Here is a 19,373-nt window from a genome sequence, read left to right as displayed (position 1 = left end):
TTCTAGCTGCAGTTCTTCTGTTTCAGAATTTAACGGGAAGCCATTACCAGCAGCCAGAGTGTTAATATTGGTATTTGAGGAAAAATGGATGGAATAACAGATGCAACGCCTGTGACTCAAACACAGCTACTGTACCACAGAAAAATCAAAGGTTTTACACCACCACCCCTCCATCCAGACAAGCAAAATGCATTATCATGTGACACCTTCCAGATTGGCAAAAGCAGTAGTGGGCATGTATAGTGGGTGGTTAGAGCCTGTAACGAGCCCTATGTGTCAGATGGGGAGCTGTGCATGGCCCTATTCAATCCTCAGCCCCCCCCCCTTTCCCACACTTGCACTAAACAGAAGAAAACCCACACATATTTTATTCAAAACTGACTTTATTAAAGTGCAACTGAGGGCTAGGGGCATGGGGTCTTACAACAAAGCGCCATCAGCAGAGGAAAAATACATACCCCTTCAGTTTATGAACAGTAGATGAGGGAGTTGGTAACTCCTTTTTAACACTGGAAATAGCAAGTTTTTTTAATTCATCAAATGGCACAAAAGGCTTCAGACAGTAATTTTGAAAATGCTGTACTTGCATAAGGAATTAGAAAAATACAGTTCCTTGAACACTTAACTGATTTGCATGTCACATCAGTATTTCAGAATGCAAATTTGCTTATTGAAAATCAACCAATTGTTTTAGGAATTCACTAGAAACAAACACATTTTCCCCCTAATACCTTTAGCCATAAAATGCTTTTGTATGAACAGGATTGAAATAGGCTTTTAACCCATATGCTGATGAGTTGCTTTTACAGTTTTGGAGTTCTATAGAGGGGCTAAATTGTGGTTTGTTACGGTATATAGCCTTTTGTTTATCTCATCTCTTTTGCTCTCACAATCAAAATCCATAATCTTTTAGAGTGCAACCAAGCTTCAATCTCTTCCACCATGACTTAAAGCATTATCAGAGGTAAAATAGGTTCTACTTAATGAGCAATGTCTGAAAGTCTGCATTAGTAACAGTTTATACTGCTAGGACAGTTCCTAGACAAAATTTGCTTTAAGTCCTCATGATCACTATAGACCAGGCACCCCCAAACTGCAGCCCTCCAGATGTTTTGGCCTACAACTCCCATGATCCCTAGCTAACAGGACCAGTGGTCAGGGATGATGGGAATTGTAGTCCAAAACATCTGGAGGGACGAGGTTTGGGGGTGCCTGGTATAGACAGTAGTTAGGGGGCATCACTTAAGGAATAACAATGTAATCACATTCAACTTTAGAAATAAAAGAGTTCTGGGGGCTGATATATGAAGTATTTGCAAGTTACACATTATTTTCTGGACTGAGTTTCAAGTCAAACCCACACAAACCTGCTTTCCTTTAGCCGCAACTTAATAGAAATGCTGCAAGAATAACCTCCCCCCTGTTGCAACTAGCTTCTGGGAAACATAGTTTTTACGGTACCTGCTGCAGTTTTGGTATGCAGCATATAAAACATGGTCTCCCTGAAGCTTCCCTGCTGCTACCAAACAAGACTGCTACAGCGCCAGAAATTAGTCCAGGAGTGGGTGAGTGGGAATCAATTTTAGATTTACTGAGATAAAAGCCCAGCTACTTCCTGCTTTTGTTTTCTTCTTATTTCAGCCAACTATAATACAAGCCACAGGGAGCAACACACCTATCACCCCTAAGAGAGGTGGTCAAATTAGACTGAATCTGCTGATTGCTGCCATGTTGCTTGCCTGGACAGGAAAGAGGTTTTCAATGGCAGTCACCTGCCCCTGCCCATTCAATTTAAAAAAAAAATTTGGTGGGGGAGGCTGAGAGAGGACGGCAGCCACACTGTTGTCTGAACAATGTGCATTTGTGGCTTGGTTTGTATGGTACAGTCTAATAATTTTAGGTGTTCCAATGCAGACTCGTAGACCACCCTGCTCATAGATAGCACAGTATATAAATGGGTACCTCTAGGTGACATAATTTCACATGCAATGCATTTTTAAAAGTCCACCAATATGAATGTTACTGCTAACACAACAGTTCATGATTTATCCTAAATATTTTATTGTTTGCAGCTCCAAAAACCATAGAGACTCCAGCCTGTTGCCCGTGCTATATGAACATTAACCCTGAGAAGTACTGTTGCCAGAGTACAGAATGTTAGTTATTAATTTATAAACAGACTAGCCCTTCTCTAGTGATGCTTCAAGAAAAGCTGTGAAATAACACTGCTTCAAAGCATCCATTTCACTGCTAAAAACAAAATTCATCTGAACCAACTAAATAAATGTATGACTTTATATCACAGAATAAGAGAAATTATAGTACGAGACACCTTTACCAAGTCCTATTTCATCTTGAAGCCCTAATAGCTTCAGAGGAGAGTATCTCCCCCCCCCCATTTCAGAAATCTACATAAAATAGAACAGATTATTACTGGTCAATGGTTGAAAGTGGCAGTTCACAGTTCTACACCCTTTAATCGTTCATCTAACATTCTTTTTAGCATTTCGAAACTAGCGAAATTAACAGGTGAAGAATACCAATCTACAGTTGCCCATTGTCTCTCTTGCTCAACCCCGGGCCAAACACATGACCGTAGTATTGAAAAAAGAAAAACAGTACCTGTTTATCCTAATTGATTTGTAGTGCCTGCTAGAAAAATGAGAGTTTGTATTGGCAATAGCCCTAGCAGATAAGGGAGGAGCTTATTTCAAAGTATGCATAACTCATATTTAAGGGGGTATGTAGTGGAGAAAGAAGAGTTTTGCAAATATTTACACAGAGGAAGCAACATCCATTTAAAACCATCAAATTTATTGAGAGCTATAAACCATTCCCATCTATTATCAGTTGAATTGGCCTAATACTAGTGTATCTCTAAATACTGAGAACCCAAAATGGTACTATTGAGCTATATTAACTCTTGCAACAATGCTAATATCTAACGACGTGGCAGCTATGATTTATTTTACCTTGCTCCAGCATGGGAAGTTTTTTTCCAAAGGCTTTTTGGAGCTATAGCTCAAGAATACTCACTATTGGACAATAGGGCTACAAAACAGAAAGCAGGCAAATATAAAAAAGGGAAACCGTTAAAGCCCACTGGAATACACTGAGGCACTTTATTCTGGAAAATGGGTAACAAAGACAGCACTAGAAAAAAAGCATTGGAAATTACCTAACCAGCAACTCCCAACTGCCATGGCAAAGTTCCCATCCTGCTGAATCAAAAAGCAAAAATTCCTATATGGTTAGAGGACACTTCACATACAACATTTGTAGGTGTGCATGTAATGTGGGAAGATAAACCCTTGTTTGCAGAAACTATGTACAGTATTATACATGCATACTCACCAGGGAGGCGAGATTGGCAGTGGCTTTCTCTCAAATAGAAAACTGATAGTAAACCCAGGCTTTCTACCACAATGTGTGGATACTTCCTCCCAACTTCACAATCATTAGAACCAAACCCTCATGAACTTGGCTACTGTGCTAAAACTACGGCTGACTGCAATTACTTTTGCCATCATGAGAAATCCTGGATGCCCCAAACAATCAAGTGACCATTATAGTCAGATGGAAGACAGTTTTATGGTAAACAGGAATGCAGACTGTCATAGTGGCAACTATCACTCATTAAATGTATATCAAAACTACACTGAACAATGGGGCCTGCCCAGTGAAGTTTCAGGAGTAAATAGCAATTATAGCAACATGAAATAAGTAATAATAAATTTGAGTTTTTGAAAGGTGAATGGATTAAAAATGAAACACCTCCTTACTTTCCCTTTAAGTTGCATCTACTTAATTACCTACCTGTACCTGCATCACATACACTGAGATCTGTAGCAATTTGCTACATGGTGTATTTATAAATTCTAGGAATGGCTACCAGATGCTTCCTGAGGGAAAAGAGCATATTCTATTTACAAGCACATCCCTAAAATGAATTGAAATTATTGTTTGTTTTTAAGAAGCAATTGAGCCTTAAGAATTTTTGCAACAAAAAAGTTCAACACAGGTCATAATGAATATGTTGCCAAGACATTGCCTCCAAAATGTAACACTTGTTAACACAAGCATTGAAGAAGATCACCACTGCCACATGATGAGTATACATGTGATAATTTGAAATGATGATTCTTTTATTTATAATACATGAATGGAAAAGTTCAGCCTACAAATGTTGTTGAAGGGAATCTTAGGAATTTCCTGATCATCTGTTCTGCAGAGGGTAACTGGAAAAGGCAGCTATGGCAAGGAACTAGAGAAAAACACTACTCAACACTTTCACATTCCTAAATAGCACTATAGTAAAGAGGTACCTGATTGCCAGACAGGTAATCATATCCAATTAGTACACTGAGGGGGGGAGGGATTCATTCAGCATCCTTTGGTTAGCAGAATAACGAGGGGGGAAATTTGAATATGTCTACTATAGTGGAGCTTGGATATTTTAAAAAGTTTGGGAAAGGTCGTCTTTTTTTTTTTACTTTTGATTTATACACCATCTCAGCATTTTCAGTACATCTCTAGCCCAAACAAGCTGCAGCAATCGCTTGAAGGACACAAGAGCTTTCACTCCACAGAGCTAGCAAACACCAACAGAGTAGTAATATTTAAATTTTGTTTCCATCACACACACAGCACCAAACACTAATAAGACATATCTTATTTCATTCCTCTTGGGTAGAAATTATAGCTGGCTGGATTAAAAATAAACTTTCCACAGGCAGCTATTATCTGGTAAGTTTACATGACTTACTGGCTTTCCGGTCACCATTCACTCTACAGCCCAAAACCAGACAAACAACTGGGAGGGACAGCACAATGCTTCAGTTGAACTACATGAACTCATTTCTTTGAAGACCTTGTGCTTGGCTTTTTATCAGTGGTCAAGGTCAATTTAAGGCTAAGCGTCTTTTACTCTTTAATTTGTGCAAACACAACAGGGAAAAGATGTCCAAAGCAGGTGCTTATATTTTGACTTTGCAAGTGGTGCCACTTGCAAACACTAATCCTGCATGGGAGACTATTGCTTTACCCACCCAACATTAAAGAGCTTTAAGAATTTCATTAAATATATATGAGGGGGTAGAAAAGGTATAAAGCAAAGAGGTATTGAATAAGCACTAACCCACTGGGGTTTAAAAGAGATCTGGAAGGTCAAGAGGAGCTGTGCAATACCTGAGGAAGCCGAGACAAAAGAGCTACCAACCTCATGCTACAGGATTGAAGAGCCTCTCATTCAAGAGGTGAAGGGGGAACCAAGAAGCTGCAAGAGCAGCTATGGAAGGGAAATCTCCAGGGATAACAACAAACTTTCCTTTTCCCCTGGAATGTTCTGTGCCGGTTTCCAGTGTATAAGCATCCCCATTTCTCAGCTATACATACATATTAAATGTGCAGGGTTTTTCAAAATGACACCCCTATATGTTAAACAGGAAGATCCGATACCAATCCAGTAAAAACATGATTGTCCCCAGGCTAAGCCTTATAGTGTACCCTTGCCCCATCACCCTTTTTGCTACATGAATTTCCCATTAACAGCAGGCACCACACCCTCAGCCAATGCAACTAAGTGTAGATTCAGGCGCTACCTCCTTGAGGAGAGGCGTTCACTACTTCTTCCTCAATGCTAGTGCTACACCTACTGCCACAGCTAGGATGGCCACTGCAGCTGCCCCACCATATAGTAGAATTGATTTGCCTTCTGGTAAGAGGATGGGTTTCTCCTCTCCAGCAGGGGTCTTCTCATCCTTTTCTTCAGAATAGCTTCCCTTTCTGGCCTTTATTTCTTCTTCTGGAGGCAGTATTCTTTCAGGTTTGGGGGTAGCTTTTTCTTCTGACTGAGTTAATTGCTGGACAGGTTTACTCAAGGCTGGAGCATCAGGTTCTGGCAGCAGCACCTCTTTCCCCTCTTTCTGGTGTTCCGTATGGGAAGGTGCAGAGGAGCTTGGCTTTTTAAGAGACACAATTTCAGCTTCTGGCTCCAGCAATGCAGTTGGAGGTTCTGGGGAAGCAGACTTTGCAGTGTCAGCATGCAAGACCACTTCTGACACCACTGTTTCCTCAACCCCCTCTGGTATCTCCTCCTTTTCAACATGAACAATATCAGAGTTTGAAGAGTTATTCTCACTCCTTTCTTCCCCACCTCCATTGCTGTCCAAACTCTTCACTTCTTCAGGATCCATAGCCACTTGTTGCCAAGACTCAGGCCACAACGAGACAGGTAAGCTCTCAGTATGCCAACTCTGACTAGCTGACAAAGAAACTGGCAAGCTCTCTGACTGCCAAGATGTTGTCACTGTGGGTGACTCAGGAGGGCTCACCTGGCCTGAGTTGTCACTAGTTAGGATGTAGATGTCATTGCTGTCTTCAGCAATTATTCCGTGGTACTCCTCTTCTTCAGAATCCAAACTAAAAACAGTACCCTAGAAGAAAAATGCACATAATCAACAAAGTTAACAGCACGTAATTTTACATGATACAACCACATTACAGAAGAATTGGAAATACGGGTAATTAACTTTTTCTAAAGGAGCATGGTAGCCTTAATTTAGAACCACCAAGAGAAAGTATAATTGCTACATATAGTTGAACAGCCAATGGATACAACAGGTTTCCATCAGAGTGCAGGTGCATGCAATTATTGGGGGGGGGGAGGCAACAAAACTTTAATACAGTGGTGCCTCGCTAGACAAAATTAATTTGTTCCAAGGGTCCATTCGTGTAACGAATTTTTCGTCTAGCGAGTCCCGGTTTCCCATAGGAATGCATTGAAACTTAATCAATGCGTTCCTATGGGCTCCGGGGGACTGGCGGCGGGGAAGGCAGGCAGGCAGGCAGGCGCTTGCTCTCTTGCCTGCCTGCCTTCCCCACCGCATGTCACACGAAGATCGGAGGGCGCTGCTTGCCAGGGCTTGTCAACCCCGGCAAACAGCGCCCGCCGATCTTCGGCTCTGTCCCCCGATGCGCTACGGCTTGGGAGAAGCAGGCAGGGAGACGGCAACAGCCTGCAGCTTCCCGGGCTGTTGCCATCTCCCTGCCTGCTTCCCCGAGCCGAAGCACCCGGGTGACGGAGCCGAATTGTGGCGCTGCAAGGGGGAGGCAAACAGCAAAAAAAAACCTTCTTCCTCCCCTTCTTCCCGCTGCCGCCAAGCCAGTCCCTGAGCCGAGGTGCGGCGCGGGAGGGGGCTTTTCGCCGTTTGCCTCCCCCTTGGGGGAACGCAAACTGTGAAAAGCCTCCGCTGCTGACTGGCTTGGCGGTGGTGGGAAGAAGGGGAGGAATTCCTCCCCTTCCCGCTGCCGCCAAGCCAGTCCCTGAGCCGAAGTGCGGCGCGGGAGGGGGCTTTTCGCCATTTGCCTCCCCCTTAGCTCAAAAGCCCCCCCCCCGCGCCGCAATTCGGCTCCGTCCCCTGGGTGCTTCAGCTCAGGGAAGCAGGCAGGGAGATGGCAACAGCCTTCCCCAAGCAGCACCCGCCGATCTTCCGCTGTCAGCGCCTCTCAGCTGATCTTCCTTTGCCTTCTTCCCTTGCTACAGCTGGTTCCCCTTTTGCTAGATGAATGCCCTGATTTTTTGATCAGAGGTTTTTATGGCCACGCTTCGCACGACGAAGCGGTGGCCATAGAAAACCTCGTCGTATAGCGAGGCAACCTCCGATCAGAAAATCCTTTCATTAAGCGAAATTTTCGTCTAGCAGGGCATTCGTCTAGCGAGGCACCACTGTATTTAAAAGAGGGTTGCGTATTGTTGAAGCTAAGTATTGAACAGTAATTGTCTTCTGTCGGGTTTGAGATGAAAGTATTGTACTTGGATATGGGATTCAGATCTCCACTCACCCTAACCTATTTCACAGGACTGTTATGAGCATAACACATGAATCTGATGTACATTATTTCACAATACACATGCAGCCAATCAGAAGCTGCCTCCTTGGTTCTCGAACGTTTTGGAAGTTGAACGGACTTCCAGGACAGATTCCGTTTGACTTCCAAGGTATGACTAGTTCTGTAGCAATCTCTCACATACTCTATAGTGGGTGTTGATTCAATTAGGAAAGTGCCTCACCCATAGACATAACACAATTCCTTCATAACTTATAAAAATTCAAAGCCTATTTGAATTAATCGAACTATATATATATGTGTGTATATATATATATATATATATATATATATATATATATATATATATATAATCTGGTATCTGTTTAGAGAGATAATGTTAATATACAAAGAATATTGGAGCATTGCTAACCAGAACCACTCATGCATCCTTCAAGCAAAGCTCTCAGAGCTTCTGTTGATGGCTGCCTTTCACAACTATCCATCTGTGCTAATGGAATGTGGCACATGTAGAAAGCTGCATCAGGGGCTGGACTGCCGCCACACAGAAAGTAATTACTCAGTAAATCCCCATCTTTCCGTGCTGATCAAGCTGTCTCATGAGCTCAGGAGCTTTATGGTGAAGAGTACATGTTATTCTGCTATGAATTGTTCCCACTCCTCTGCCCTCTTCATAGCTCCAGGCTAGCTTGCACTATTCACCCTTGCTTCAGCACCAGAGTCATGTAAAACAAAAATCAGAACACACAGCACTGTAATATAATAGAAGACAGGCCCTCCCATCAGACGTTTGTGATACTCTAATCAAGAATGACCCTGCATCAGAAAGCCAAAGGGATATTGAGAAGAGATCTGCACAGCTAGCAGCAAAGAAGTTTTGCCAACGAAGATATTTTAGTAGGTTTTAAAAAATAAAATAAAAACAAGTAGAGTATGTTTTAAAATAAATCAATACTAAGAAATAATAAAAAATGTGTTAGGCACCAGAGGCCTAACTTCTGAAATATTAGTTCTAGAGAGTTGGGTTCAATTAATATTACTCCCAGTGTCATTTCGCTTATATTGTTTCATATAGTTTCATACTGTACACCTTAACCTTATTGGCCCTGTATTTTACTTAAGTGAGGACACAAAACTTGCCCAGGGAAGGTCATTCTACAAATACTGTTTCTGCAAAACAATTTTGCTAATTTTTGAAGACAGACACTCCAATGCAATTATCTAGGCAGTTTCATTAAATAATCTAGTATCTGACTTGAAAGATTATGCCTCAAGATGAATAGCATTAAGCTGTGTATACTTCTCATTGTAAGTTGCCTTATAACAAGTCAGATCATTGGGTCCATCTTTCTTAGTACTGTTGACACTGACTTGCTTTTACACGCAGAACATGTGCTCTACCAATGAGTTACAGCCCTTCCCCAACAATGAGTGGAATTCTCAGTTACATCTAGCCAGCAATACTACTCAAATAGATTTCTTAGCTTCATAAAGGAAAGTTGTTGTTACCTCCATTTCAGCACAAACTGCACCAGAGGCTACAGAATCCTTTTATCTGCACCACATGATCCACAGAACAGGCTATTTTATTCCATTTGAGGTGTTATACTAAATCTTCATACATCAACAGTGCTGTTCTTATCTGAAGGTCACACAAAGGTCTTCAGAGTGCAGTTTAACAGCTTTCAAATGTGCCAGGAATTAGCAGTTAAAAAAAGAAATAATGGAAAAGATAGAGCCATGGAATATTAAGTAGCAATGAAGGAAAAGACATCTTAGACAATCTCAAATTTGAGAGGGCAGGCTCCTGAAGAGGCTGGCTTTCCAAGCTCGGGGTGGTGGGGAGAAGAAAACCCATTCCCCTAGGTGTCAGCTGAAGGAGTAGGAACAACCTCAATAGGAGGAAGAAATCCACACTATGGAAGGGGTTGAGACACAGAAGAGTGTAAGTGTGTGGGATAGCAGGCACTGAGGAAGGTGGGTGAAGCTGTCTCTAGCATGCAGTGAAGCAAGAGAGTGCTGAAGGTTATGGAGTCTTCTCTAAGCCCAACCTTAAAGGTAAAGGGACCCCTGACCATTAGGTCCAGTCGTGACCGACTCTGGGGTTGCGCGCTCATCTCACATTATTGGCCGAGGGAGCCGGTGTATAGCTTCCAGGTCATGTGGCCAGCATGACAAAGCCGCTTCTGGCAAACCAGAGCAGCACATGGAAACGCCGTTTACCTTCCCGCTGTAGCGGTTCCTATTTATCTACTTGCATTTTGACGTGCTTTCGAACTGCTAGGTTGGCAGGAGCTGGGACCAAGCAACGGGAGCTCACCCCGTCACAGGGATTCGAACCGCCGACCTTCTGATCAGCAAGCCCTAGGTTCAGTGGTTTAACCACAGCGCCACCTGGGTCCTAAGCCCAACCTTACTTTGTCCTAATAGGATTCTTATGCTTTTTATTCACTGTCCTGAGTGTTGGATATAGGAACAGGTTACAAATATAAACAAATTTAAACTGCATATGCAGGATCCCAATGATTTGTTTTAGTATTTCAAAACAGTCAAGAGTAAAAATGCTAAGTATCAGATCTAAAATTAATCAGTGACATTACCCATGCTGCTAAAAACAAACACTTGCTCATTTCACTTAGAAAAGCATACAAAAAGACACAGGAACTCTCATTCCAGGAGCAGTTAGTCTGTGCAAGCAACACTAACCTATTAAATAGGACCTCCCCTTGTCAAATACAGTGTTATGTACTACATATTACAGTCCACAATATTCCATTTTCAGGCAGAGAGGAGAAGTTAAGAAGTAAGTATCTAAAACAGGAATTGTTATCTAATACTGAAATCTACAGTAGACTCCTTTATAAAAGTCAATAATGTCCCACAAGCCTACAAATCTCCAGCTAGCATTTATTGATATATCCCTTGCAGCATTTATTATTTTCAAATTACACCATCCATTATGTTATCCTGGATTCCATTATTTCACTTCTGTAAGCAAGTGAAGTCTGAATAAAGATATCATACATTCTTTTACTCTCTTACAAAACACACTCTCCAACAAAACATGCTGCTATTTTAATACATTGCCTACAGATTTCTGCCTTGTCATCCAGAGTCAAATCTTGGAATAAAGAACCAGACAATTTTGTTTTTTCACTGAAAGTATGCCACTATTAACGTTTGTTCTTATACCTCTACGCATCAGAGTCTAAAACACAGCTACTTAACACCATCTTCAGTTTTAGAAACTGAACAACTACTTTACACTTCTAAAGACAACAATGCCAAGACTGAAAATAAAACCCAGAGTAAAGCACTAGGGGAAGTAGCCTGCTTTCCGTATCTTTTTATAAACTCAATCGCAATTGCAATTGCAAGGAAAGCAATACTTTAGATTTTAATTGTGCATTGCAGCTTCTAGTTCGTTTTTTACAAGTCAAATGGATGTGCAAGTTTCCAAAGGCACTTAACTATACTTTCATGCAGATATTATTAAAGTAGCACAAGCCACAAGCATGTAAACTGGTGACAAAGCAGAATAACAACTTTTAAGCAAAAACAGTCATCCTTATTCTTCTCAGATCTCCCACAAGTCCTTTTCAATATGGATGAAACACTGGAAATTAGGACAAGGTTGACACTTTTAAAGCATAATTATACTACTTCAGTAGTAAAGTCTTACCCAAACTGACTGTTCTTACTCTGCACTTTTCCAAGAGAAGCTTCTGATGCAGCAGACACAGCAAACAGAGGGAGAGAGAGTGAACAGAGAAAGGGGAGGGAGTATGCGCACTGCACATCAATTTGTGCCCTAATACAGCTTCAGGGCAAGCTGTGGAGCTAAGCTGCTGCCAAATTAGAATGAACGTTTTTTGTTTTGACCCAGTGGAAAACATGAAACCATTCTATGACTCTTCTGGTTTCCATCAACAATGTCTAGAGAGCAAGCTATATCTACAAAAATGCTCAGAGCTAGATCTCTGCCTCTTATGATTAAAGAAGTACACTGCTACCTTGAAAGTGAATTCAATGCAAACCAATCTACTGCCTTACAAGAAGTAAAGCGAAAGTATATATTCTGCATTGCTCTTATAATCCTTTCCAAGTTCAGTAACCAACAACATTGCATGACTCTGTTTCTTTTAGATCAGAAGCTATTGCTTACATATGCAAAACTTTATGAGAACTTAGAAATTGCAACTGCACTTTGATTCTTCCTGATATCATTGAAATTACTACAAAAGCAGACTTAATGCAGATTTCACTGAAGAACGTTACTCATTACTCACTGCTCACACTCAAAATGTGTGCAACACACCTTCTCATTAGAAAAGGAAAAGCAACATAGGAAAAAATGTCTGGAAACCATCAGAACAATGAAAAGGAGGACATTACCTTTTTTAATGTGCTACGATTAACTTTTATAGTCTTACAACATAATCCTATGCAGGTTTATTTAGAAACAAGCCCAACTGAGTTCTATGGGGCTGATTCCCAGAACCAATCTTCTCTTAAAGGTTGCCATTTCTGCAAAAATCGTCCAAATATCAGGAAATCTACTCTTGACTGAGTACACAATGATGGCACTGGGTGATGAATCCAATATTAAGATTCTAAATATTCAGTTTGTAGTATCTTATTGCTCCAAGTGTGTTCCATGTTGCATGAGTATTTTTTACTTCAGTCTAGATATTTTCCTAGTCTACAAAATAGCTCATTAGGTCTGGATTATTTCCACTTACTAGAGCTCCTGAGGCTGTACCATTTTTGCCACTGCCTCCTCTGTAGAAAGACTTGATGTTTTCACAAAGCTCTAAATCTATAGAAAAGATGGATCTTCCCAATACTATTTGTGACTTTCTTTAATGACTAATGGAACACAGAGAGTTAGACACTCTTAACTAATCCATTCCTTGCCTCTGCTGGAGTAGCTGAACATTTAAGTGATTTTAGTCTTTAAACAGCTTTTAAGCTATCTCCTACCCCAATACACATTGTTTCTTCTTCCTTGGACAGGTTCACCATGACTGGAAATTTAGGAGGTTTAGCTGAACCTTTCACATTGGGATTAAGCAGCTCAGGGGCAGGACCACAGATAATTCTCCTGTTCTGCTGCACTACCATTAGTGAAGAGCAGCAAGAACATTTGCTGTGCATTCTGAGCTTCCAAACCGTGCAATTAATTTGAAGTTTCCCTATTCAAGTATTTAAGCACAACCAAAAAACATTGCTTAATGGCAGTACCATGTTTCAGGAAAATTTGAAATATTACAGTTTCACAGTTTCTTAAAACACAAATTTGTTAAACCAAATCAAAATAAGACTAGGTACCACCCAAAAAACTGAACCTTGTGCATAATGATATGAAGATCAAAATACCCAAGATCTTATTCTTCTCCACAGAGTAGTTAATCATGGCAACTTTTGTTCAGTTTAAAAATTATCACCATTTCAATTCTTTCCTCATCTTTCCTGCACCATTTCCAAAATAAATCTGCCCTGTTGGTTATGCAGCTTCTGTCAGTCCAATTTTATGCCTGGCTAGAGGTGAATAGATAAGTGCATGGTTCATGGAACTGCCAAGTCAACTACAAACAGTCACACAGTGAACATTCCCTCCCTCTTAGACACAGCTAGGCTGCTGTGTGTTTTCAGAAGCAGCTATGCACTGTGACACGTGTTTATAAAAGGCTTTACAGAAGTCATTGAGGTATAGAACACAGACTTCTGAGAGTACCAAAACATCAAAAGAAACAGGAGGGCACAATGCAAGAAGTTATCTACTAGCCAAAAACAAAAAAATCTAAGACATTTCATTAAATCAAGGCCCAAAGCATAGCCAGATGCAGGAGTCATTGTTTATTGTGCAGGAAGTGGAAGTCATAAAGGCATAATCTAAACACTAGCTCTTGCACCAGGCAAATATGCAATTTGTACAGCCAAGAAACATACTTATTCTTATGAGAAAATAAGGGCACGAAGGAGATGAGGGCGAGGGGAAAGCCCAAGTAAAACCACTGTTTGTACCCTCCTAGTACACTTTCCAAAATCAAAATACATAGAATATATATAATTTTAAACGTTATTAGTATGTTTTTTGCTATTTAGATTTTCTAACCACTGACCAGCTTTACTTTCAGAATAAAAACAACTTGGGAGTCATTTCACTAATCCCAGATTAATTCTGTTTAAATCTGGTAGTCTTCTATCTCCCAGAGAGGAATAATCTGTATATTCACTGTGCTCCAGCTCAACTATCAAGTTGTAAGAAACAGATGGGAGGGAGGGGGGCTGGATATTCTTAGAGGGTTTCGTTGTACCTTCAAAACACAATTTTCTAATAGCACTTTTAAGTAGAACCCATTTTTTCTTAACCCATTTCACATGGGAATCTAGAGAAATACAACTTAAAGCACTCTGAGAAATTCAATAAAATTAAAGCAAGCTCAATCTAAATGCATAGCCTGAACTTGCCCATGACTATGAGGTAGCTCAAATCTGCTGCCCCACAAAAACAGAACTAAACTCATATGAAGACCAATGCATTTTAATTAAGATTATGCTGTTATCTTTGTTCTTGTTCATTATCCTAAATATCTATATGTTCTGCTATGGACAAAAAATCAGCACTGCATTCCTTTGAACAATTAGTAAATCTTAAATACTATTGTTGTACAGAAAGATGCACATATCTGTTCATCAACTCTGGAGGAAGATACAGTTGGAGATTAACTTCCTTACCCATCCACCTTGCTGGATGATATAGTCTGCAACATAGTCCTCCAGGTAGGTCACTCCAAAATTCAGCAGTGCCCCAAGTGGTTCTTGGCCCTGTCTCGTCAGTTCCATCAGGAATCGCTGAAGGATCACCAGAGGCACTAAAACCTTGGGAGTAAAGAGTGAAGAAAGGGTAGGAGAGGAAGAGACATGATCAGGAATTGCAGTACTTTGGAAGAACACAAAACCCTGGCCAAAAAGCAGATTAGTCAGTGGGTCAATCTAGTCTCAAGAATCAGGCAATGAGTTCCTAACTCATCATTTCCTACCCCTCACTACTTGTTGGGCAGTTGCTGCTACTGTTGCAGTATCTCCAACTTTTAAAATTAACAGGCAGTCAGGATGGGAACAGCAATTCGAATGGGAGGAGAATAATGGACCTAGGTAACCCTTCTTCAAGTGAACTGGAAAGTAAAGTGGACTGGAAAGTTTTGCTGCTGTGCAACATTATAATCTCCAAACTCTCCATACAACACCAAGAAAAACAATTTCAATATCAGCTTCAAGGACTTTCAAATGCAAAGAATGCATTATTGGCAACAGGATAACATTCTGTACCTTCCTAACTGTAACTTTTCAATTAAATCACCACTATTTGATCTAATTTCTGGAATTACCAAGGGATAACACTCTCTATTTTTTACTTTATCCGAAAGAAGAGTCAATACTGATTTATCTTCTCTTGCAAGATATTCCAGTAGACTTGAAAGAAATTGTTGTTGTTGTTGTTTAGTTGTTTAGTCGTGTCCAACTCTTCGTGACCCCATGGACCATAGCACGCCAGGCACTCCTGTCTTCCACTACCTCCCGCAGTTTGGTCAAACTCATGTTCGTAGCTTCGAGAACACTGTCCAACCATCTCGTCCTCTGTTGTCCCTTTCTCCTAGTGCCCTCAATCTTTCCCAACATCAGGGTCTTTTCCAGGGAGTCTTCTCTACTCATGAGGTGGCCAAAGTATTGGAGCCTCTGCTTCATGATCTGTCCTTCCAGTGAGCACTCACTGAAAGAAATTAGCTAGCACCTAAAAGGGTATTTTTATGTGAATATCTGTGATGAGAGAAAGTCAATGCTGCCTTGGGAGTCTTGAAGCTTCAACCCAGAGAGATCCACTTTATTCCAAATAAGCTCCCTAACATGAGTGGTAACCAAGGCTCTCTCCAATAGGGCCACCAAGATACTAAGCCCTTTCATTACGGGCTTTTAGCAAGCATAACACCAAGTGACAGTATCTTTTCCATTCAATCATAAAACAGAATTGGAACAATTAGTACCTGAAATAAATACCTGACAGGCTGAAAAGAATCTATTTGAAAACATTCATTAAAAACTAATTGATGTACAGTGGTACCTCTACTTACGAATTTAATGCGTTCCGAACGCAAATTTCTAAGTCGAATCCCATAGGAATGCATTGGGAGAAAAAATTCGTAAGTAGAAGCAACCCTATCTAAAAATTCGAAAGTAGAAAAAAACCTATCTAAACCACATCCAAGATGGCGGACGGAGCTCTGTTCGTAAGTAGAAACATTCGTAAGTAGAGGTACCACTGTACTATATATCTAACCCTTTAAGAACCTGGCAGCTTCTATGAGATTGAAATGTCTATGAGTGCTTCACAAGAAAAAGGATGGGCTTCTTATTATCTGTTAACAGAAAACTGGATACAACTGTCTCCTTCTGTGCTATGCATTTAGAGTGAAATAGTCATGCTTTGCTCTCTCAGAGTGCATTTGGAATCCATGTCTTAAGGAAAGTTGTCATCCTGTATACATTTACATGGGTGTAACCCCCACAGGGCTGACTTCTATGGAAATATACACCATATTGGACTGTAACGGTGACCTGAAGGATTATAGGGAGAGGAAGGAAACCATAGCAACAACACCAAATGCTTGGCAAAGGGAGATCCATCTGGGTATGGGACACGGATAAAGTTGTAAAAGTCTGTGCTGGGGTGGGAAGAAAAATGCTACTGAAAATGCAATTTGAGCACTACCGGTAATAGAGATACACACATCAGCCCCATTACTATACCAATGTTGAACCCTATCCCCTACAAAGGAAAGAATGAAAACCATCTGCATCTCTGCTTCCTCCTGCTTAGTGTGAGGTTTGTCTCTCACCCACACAGCAAACTTCCTTTTCCTTGACGCAAAATGTCACATTCAATTTGTGTTGTGGATGCTGTATAACAGAATTATACAGTACTTACAAAAAATAAAAATTATTCAGAAAGAAGTCCCTTCCTTACCTCCATCCTGTTCAGCAACAATAATTATTTCCCTTTCCCTTTGTCATTTGGACAAATTATAATTATACAAAAGAAGTTCAGAGCCATAAGAGCAGTTTGAGTTACCTAGGCCAGGTTCCAAAGAACCATAAACTAGTTTAATGAGTCCAAAAGTGCTTTCAGGCCTGATTTGTTTCCTTAAACAATAGCTCCCTATACCAAGTGACCTTACTTTAAAACTCAGGAGAGTTTGTAAGCTACTCTGATGTGTTACGGTTATCAGATGCTGAAAGTGAAAAATTCCACTGAAAGCCTTTCTGTGAGCCAAAGTATTTCTTTGGATTCCAGCTCTGGTATCAAAAAGCTGTAACTCGGTAGGGGAAGATTTTATCAAAATGAAGTGTTTTTTGTTGTTTTGGAAAAAAGAGGAACATTTGCCACCTTCCAACTATAGCTGTTTTATTTCCTGCCAACCTAGAAGACACTCAATAAAAAATCCACTCAACATTTGGTTTGCAAGAAAGCAAATGACATTTTAGCTCCTTGCAGGCAAGTTCAAAACTTTTTATGATTTCCCATGCTGACCTTTGTATTCTCCTTTAGTTTATCAGTTTAGAAACTGTATAGGATGGAAGGATTCTTAATTCTTTTCATTTCCTTTCAAAATCCTCTGTTAAAGGGCAGGTTTTCAAGAAAAATAGCCACTGGGTAAAAGTGGTAATTCCAATAAAGATTGGTTTCAACGCAACCTGTTTTGCAAGCTTTATCTGTATCAGCAATCATATTGTTAGAGTGTATGTAGTCAAAAAGATTATACAGAAAAGTCTATAAATTGCAGACACTGCATTTTCTAAAAAGACTAGTAGATAGATGGTGTGATCACATTTGGAATACTGTGTACAGTTCTGGTCGCCTCAAAAAGGATAGTATTAGAAAAGGTTCAGAAAAGAGCAACCAAAATGATCAAAGGGACGAAGCAACTCCCCAATGAAGAAAGGTTGCAGCATTTAGGAATTTTTAGTTAGAGAAAAGGTGACTACGGAGTGGTAAGAAAGAAGTTTATAAAATTATGCATGGCATGGAGAAAGTGAGTACAGTGGTGCCTCGCTAGACGAATGCCCTGCTAGACGAAAATTCCGCTTTACGAAAGGATTTTCTGATCGGAGGTTGCCTCGCTATACGACGAGGTTTTCTATGGCCACCGCTTCGTCTTGCGAAAGTGGCCATAAAAACCTCCGATCAGAAAATCAGGGCATTCATCTAGCGAAAGGGGAACACCGCCGCCTCCCACCTGCCTCCCTCTGCCGCCTCCCACCTGCCTCCCCCGACACGGAAGGCAAGTTCAGAGACGTCCGAAGTTGCCTTCCGTGTCGGGGGAGGCGGGCGGGAGGCGGCGGCGGTCTCCCTCTGCCGCCTCCCACCTGCCTCCCCCGACACGGAAGGCAACTTCAGAGACGTCCGAAGTTGCCTTCCGTGTCGGGGGAGGCGGGCGGGAGGCGGTGGCGGTCTCCCTCCGCCGCCTCCCACCTGCCTCCCCCAACACGGAAGGCAACTTCAGAGACGTCCGAAGACGTCCCGGATTTCTCAGCGAAGGCAAGCGGGGGACACCTATCCCGCCCGCTTGTCTTCGCCGAGAAAGTGCCCGGCTTTCTCAGGGAACGCAAGCGGGCGGGCTAGGTGTCTCCCGCTTGCGTTCCCTGAGAAGGCCGGGCGCTTTCTCAGCGAAGGCAAGCGGGGGACACCTATCCCACCCGCTTGTCTTCGCCGAGAAAGCGCCCGGCTTTCTCAGGGAACGCAAGCGGGCGGGCTAGGTGTCCCCCGCTTGCGTTCCCTGAGAAGGCACCCGGCTTTCTCAGCGAAGGCAAGCGGGGGACACCTATCCCGCCCGCTTGTCTTCGCCGAGAAAGCGCCCTGCTTTCTCAGGGAACACAAGCAGGTGGGCTAGGTGTCCCCCACTTGTCTTCCCTGAGAAAGCCGGGCGCCTTCTCTGGGAAGGCAAGCGGGCGGGCTACGTGTCCCCTGCTTGCCTCCCTGAGAAAGCTGTCACCTGCTGAGCGGCTTCAGGCCGCTGTCCTGAGGCGCGCATGTGCCTCTGGAGAGCGGCCTGAAGCCGCTCAACAGCTGACAGGCGGCGGCGGGAGGCTAAGCGCACCTCCCCGGGCAAAGAGACCCGTGTCCATGGATGCGGGTCTCTTTGCCCGGGGAGGTGCGCTTAGCCTCCTGTCGCCACCGTCGCTTCGCCCCCTCACAGCCCCGCTTCCCCCCCCACCGCCAGACACAGCGGGATGGGACAAGGCTGTGTCAGTCGAGGTGAGGGGAAAGCGGAGTCCCCCCACCCTGACTGACACAGCGCCCCTTGGAGCCGAAGTGCGGCGGTGCGGGGGCTTTTCACCATTTGCCTTCCCCAGCCAAGGGGGAGGCAGACGGCGAAAAGCCCCTGGCCGCAGCGCCACACTTCGGCTCTGGCACTGGCTTGGCGGCGGTGGGGGAAAAGGCGCAGGATCGTTCCTTCGCCTTT

General features: G+C 42.3%; 1 protein-coding gene across 5 annotated transcripts in view; it reads right to left on the bottom strand.

The window, feature by feature from the left end:
- Positions 1-365: 365 nt before the first annotated feature.
- The window catches only part of BCL2L13 (BCL2 like 13), a 41,053-nt gene continuing 22,045 nt past the window's right edge, over positions 366-19,373 (bottom strand). For 4 of the 5 annotated variants that reach the window (XM_060280007.2, XM_035127154.3, XM_035127153.3 and 1 more), the window contains exons 6-7: positions 14,590-14,733; positions 4,125-6,434 (exon numbers count right to left, since the gene is read on the bottom strand). In XM_060280007.2, coding sequence (XP_060135990.2) covers positions 5,622-6,434; positions 14,590-14,733 — 957 coding nt within the window. In that variant the 3' untranslated portion in view covers positions 4,125-5,621. Of the gene's footprint in view, positions 6,435-14,589; positions 14,734-19,373 lie in introns of all 5 variants that reach the window. The other variant, XM_035127151.3, reaches the window with a different exon arrangement.

Source organism: Zootoca vivipara, chromosome 9 (genome assembly GCF_965207765.1).
Source record: "Zootoca vivipara chromosome 9, rZooViv2.hap1.1, whole genome shotgun sequence".
NCBI classification, from domain to species: Eukaryota; Metazoa; Chordata; class Lepidosauria; order Squamata; family Lacertidae; genus Zootoca; species Zootoca vivipara.
This window is presented reverse-complemented; position numbering and strand designations above follow the sequence as displayed.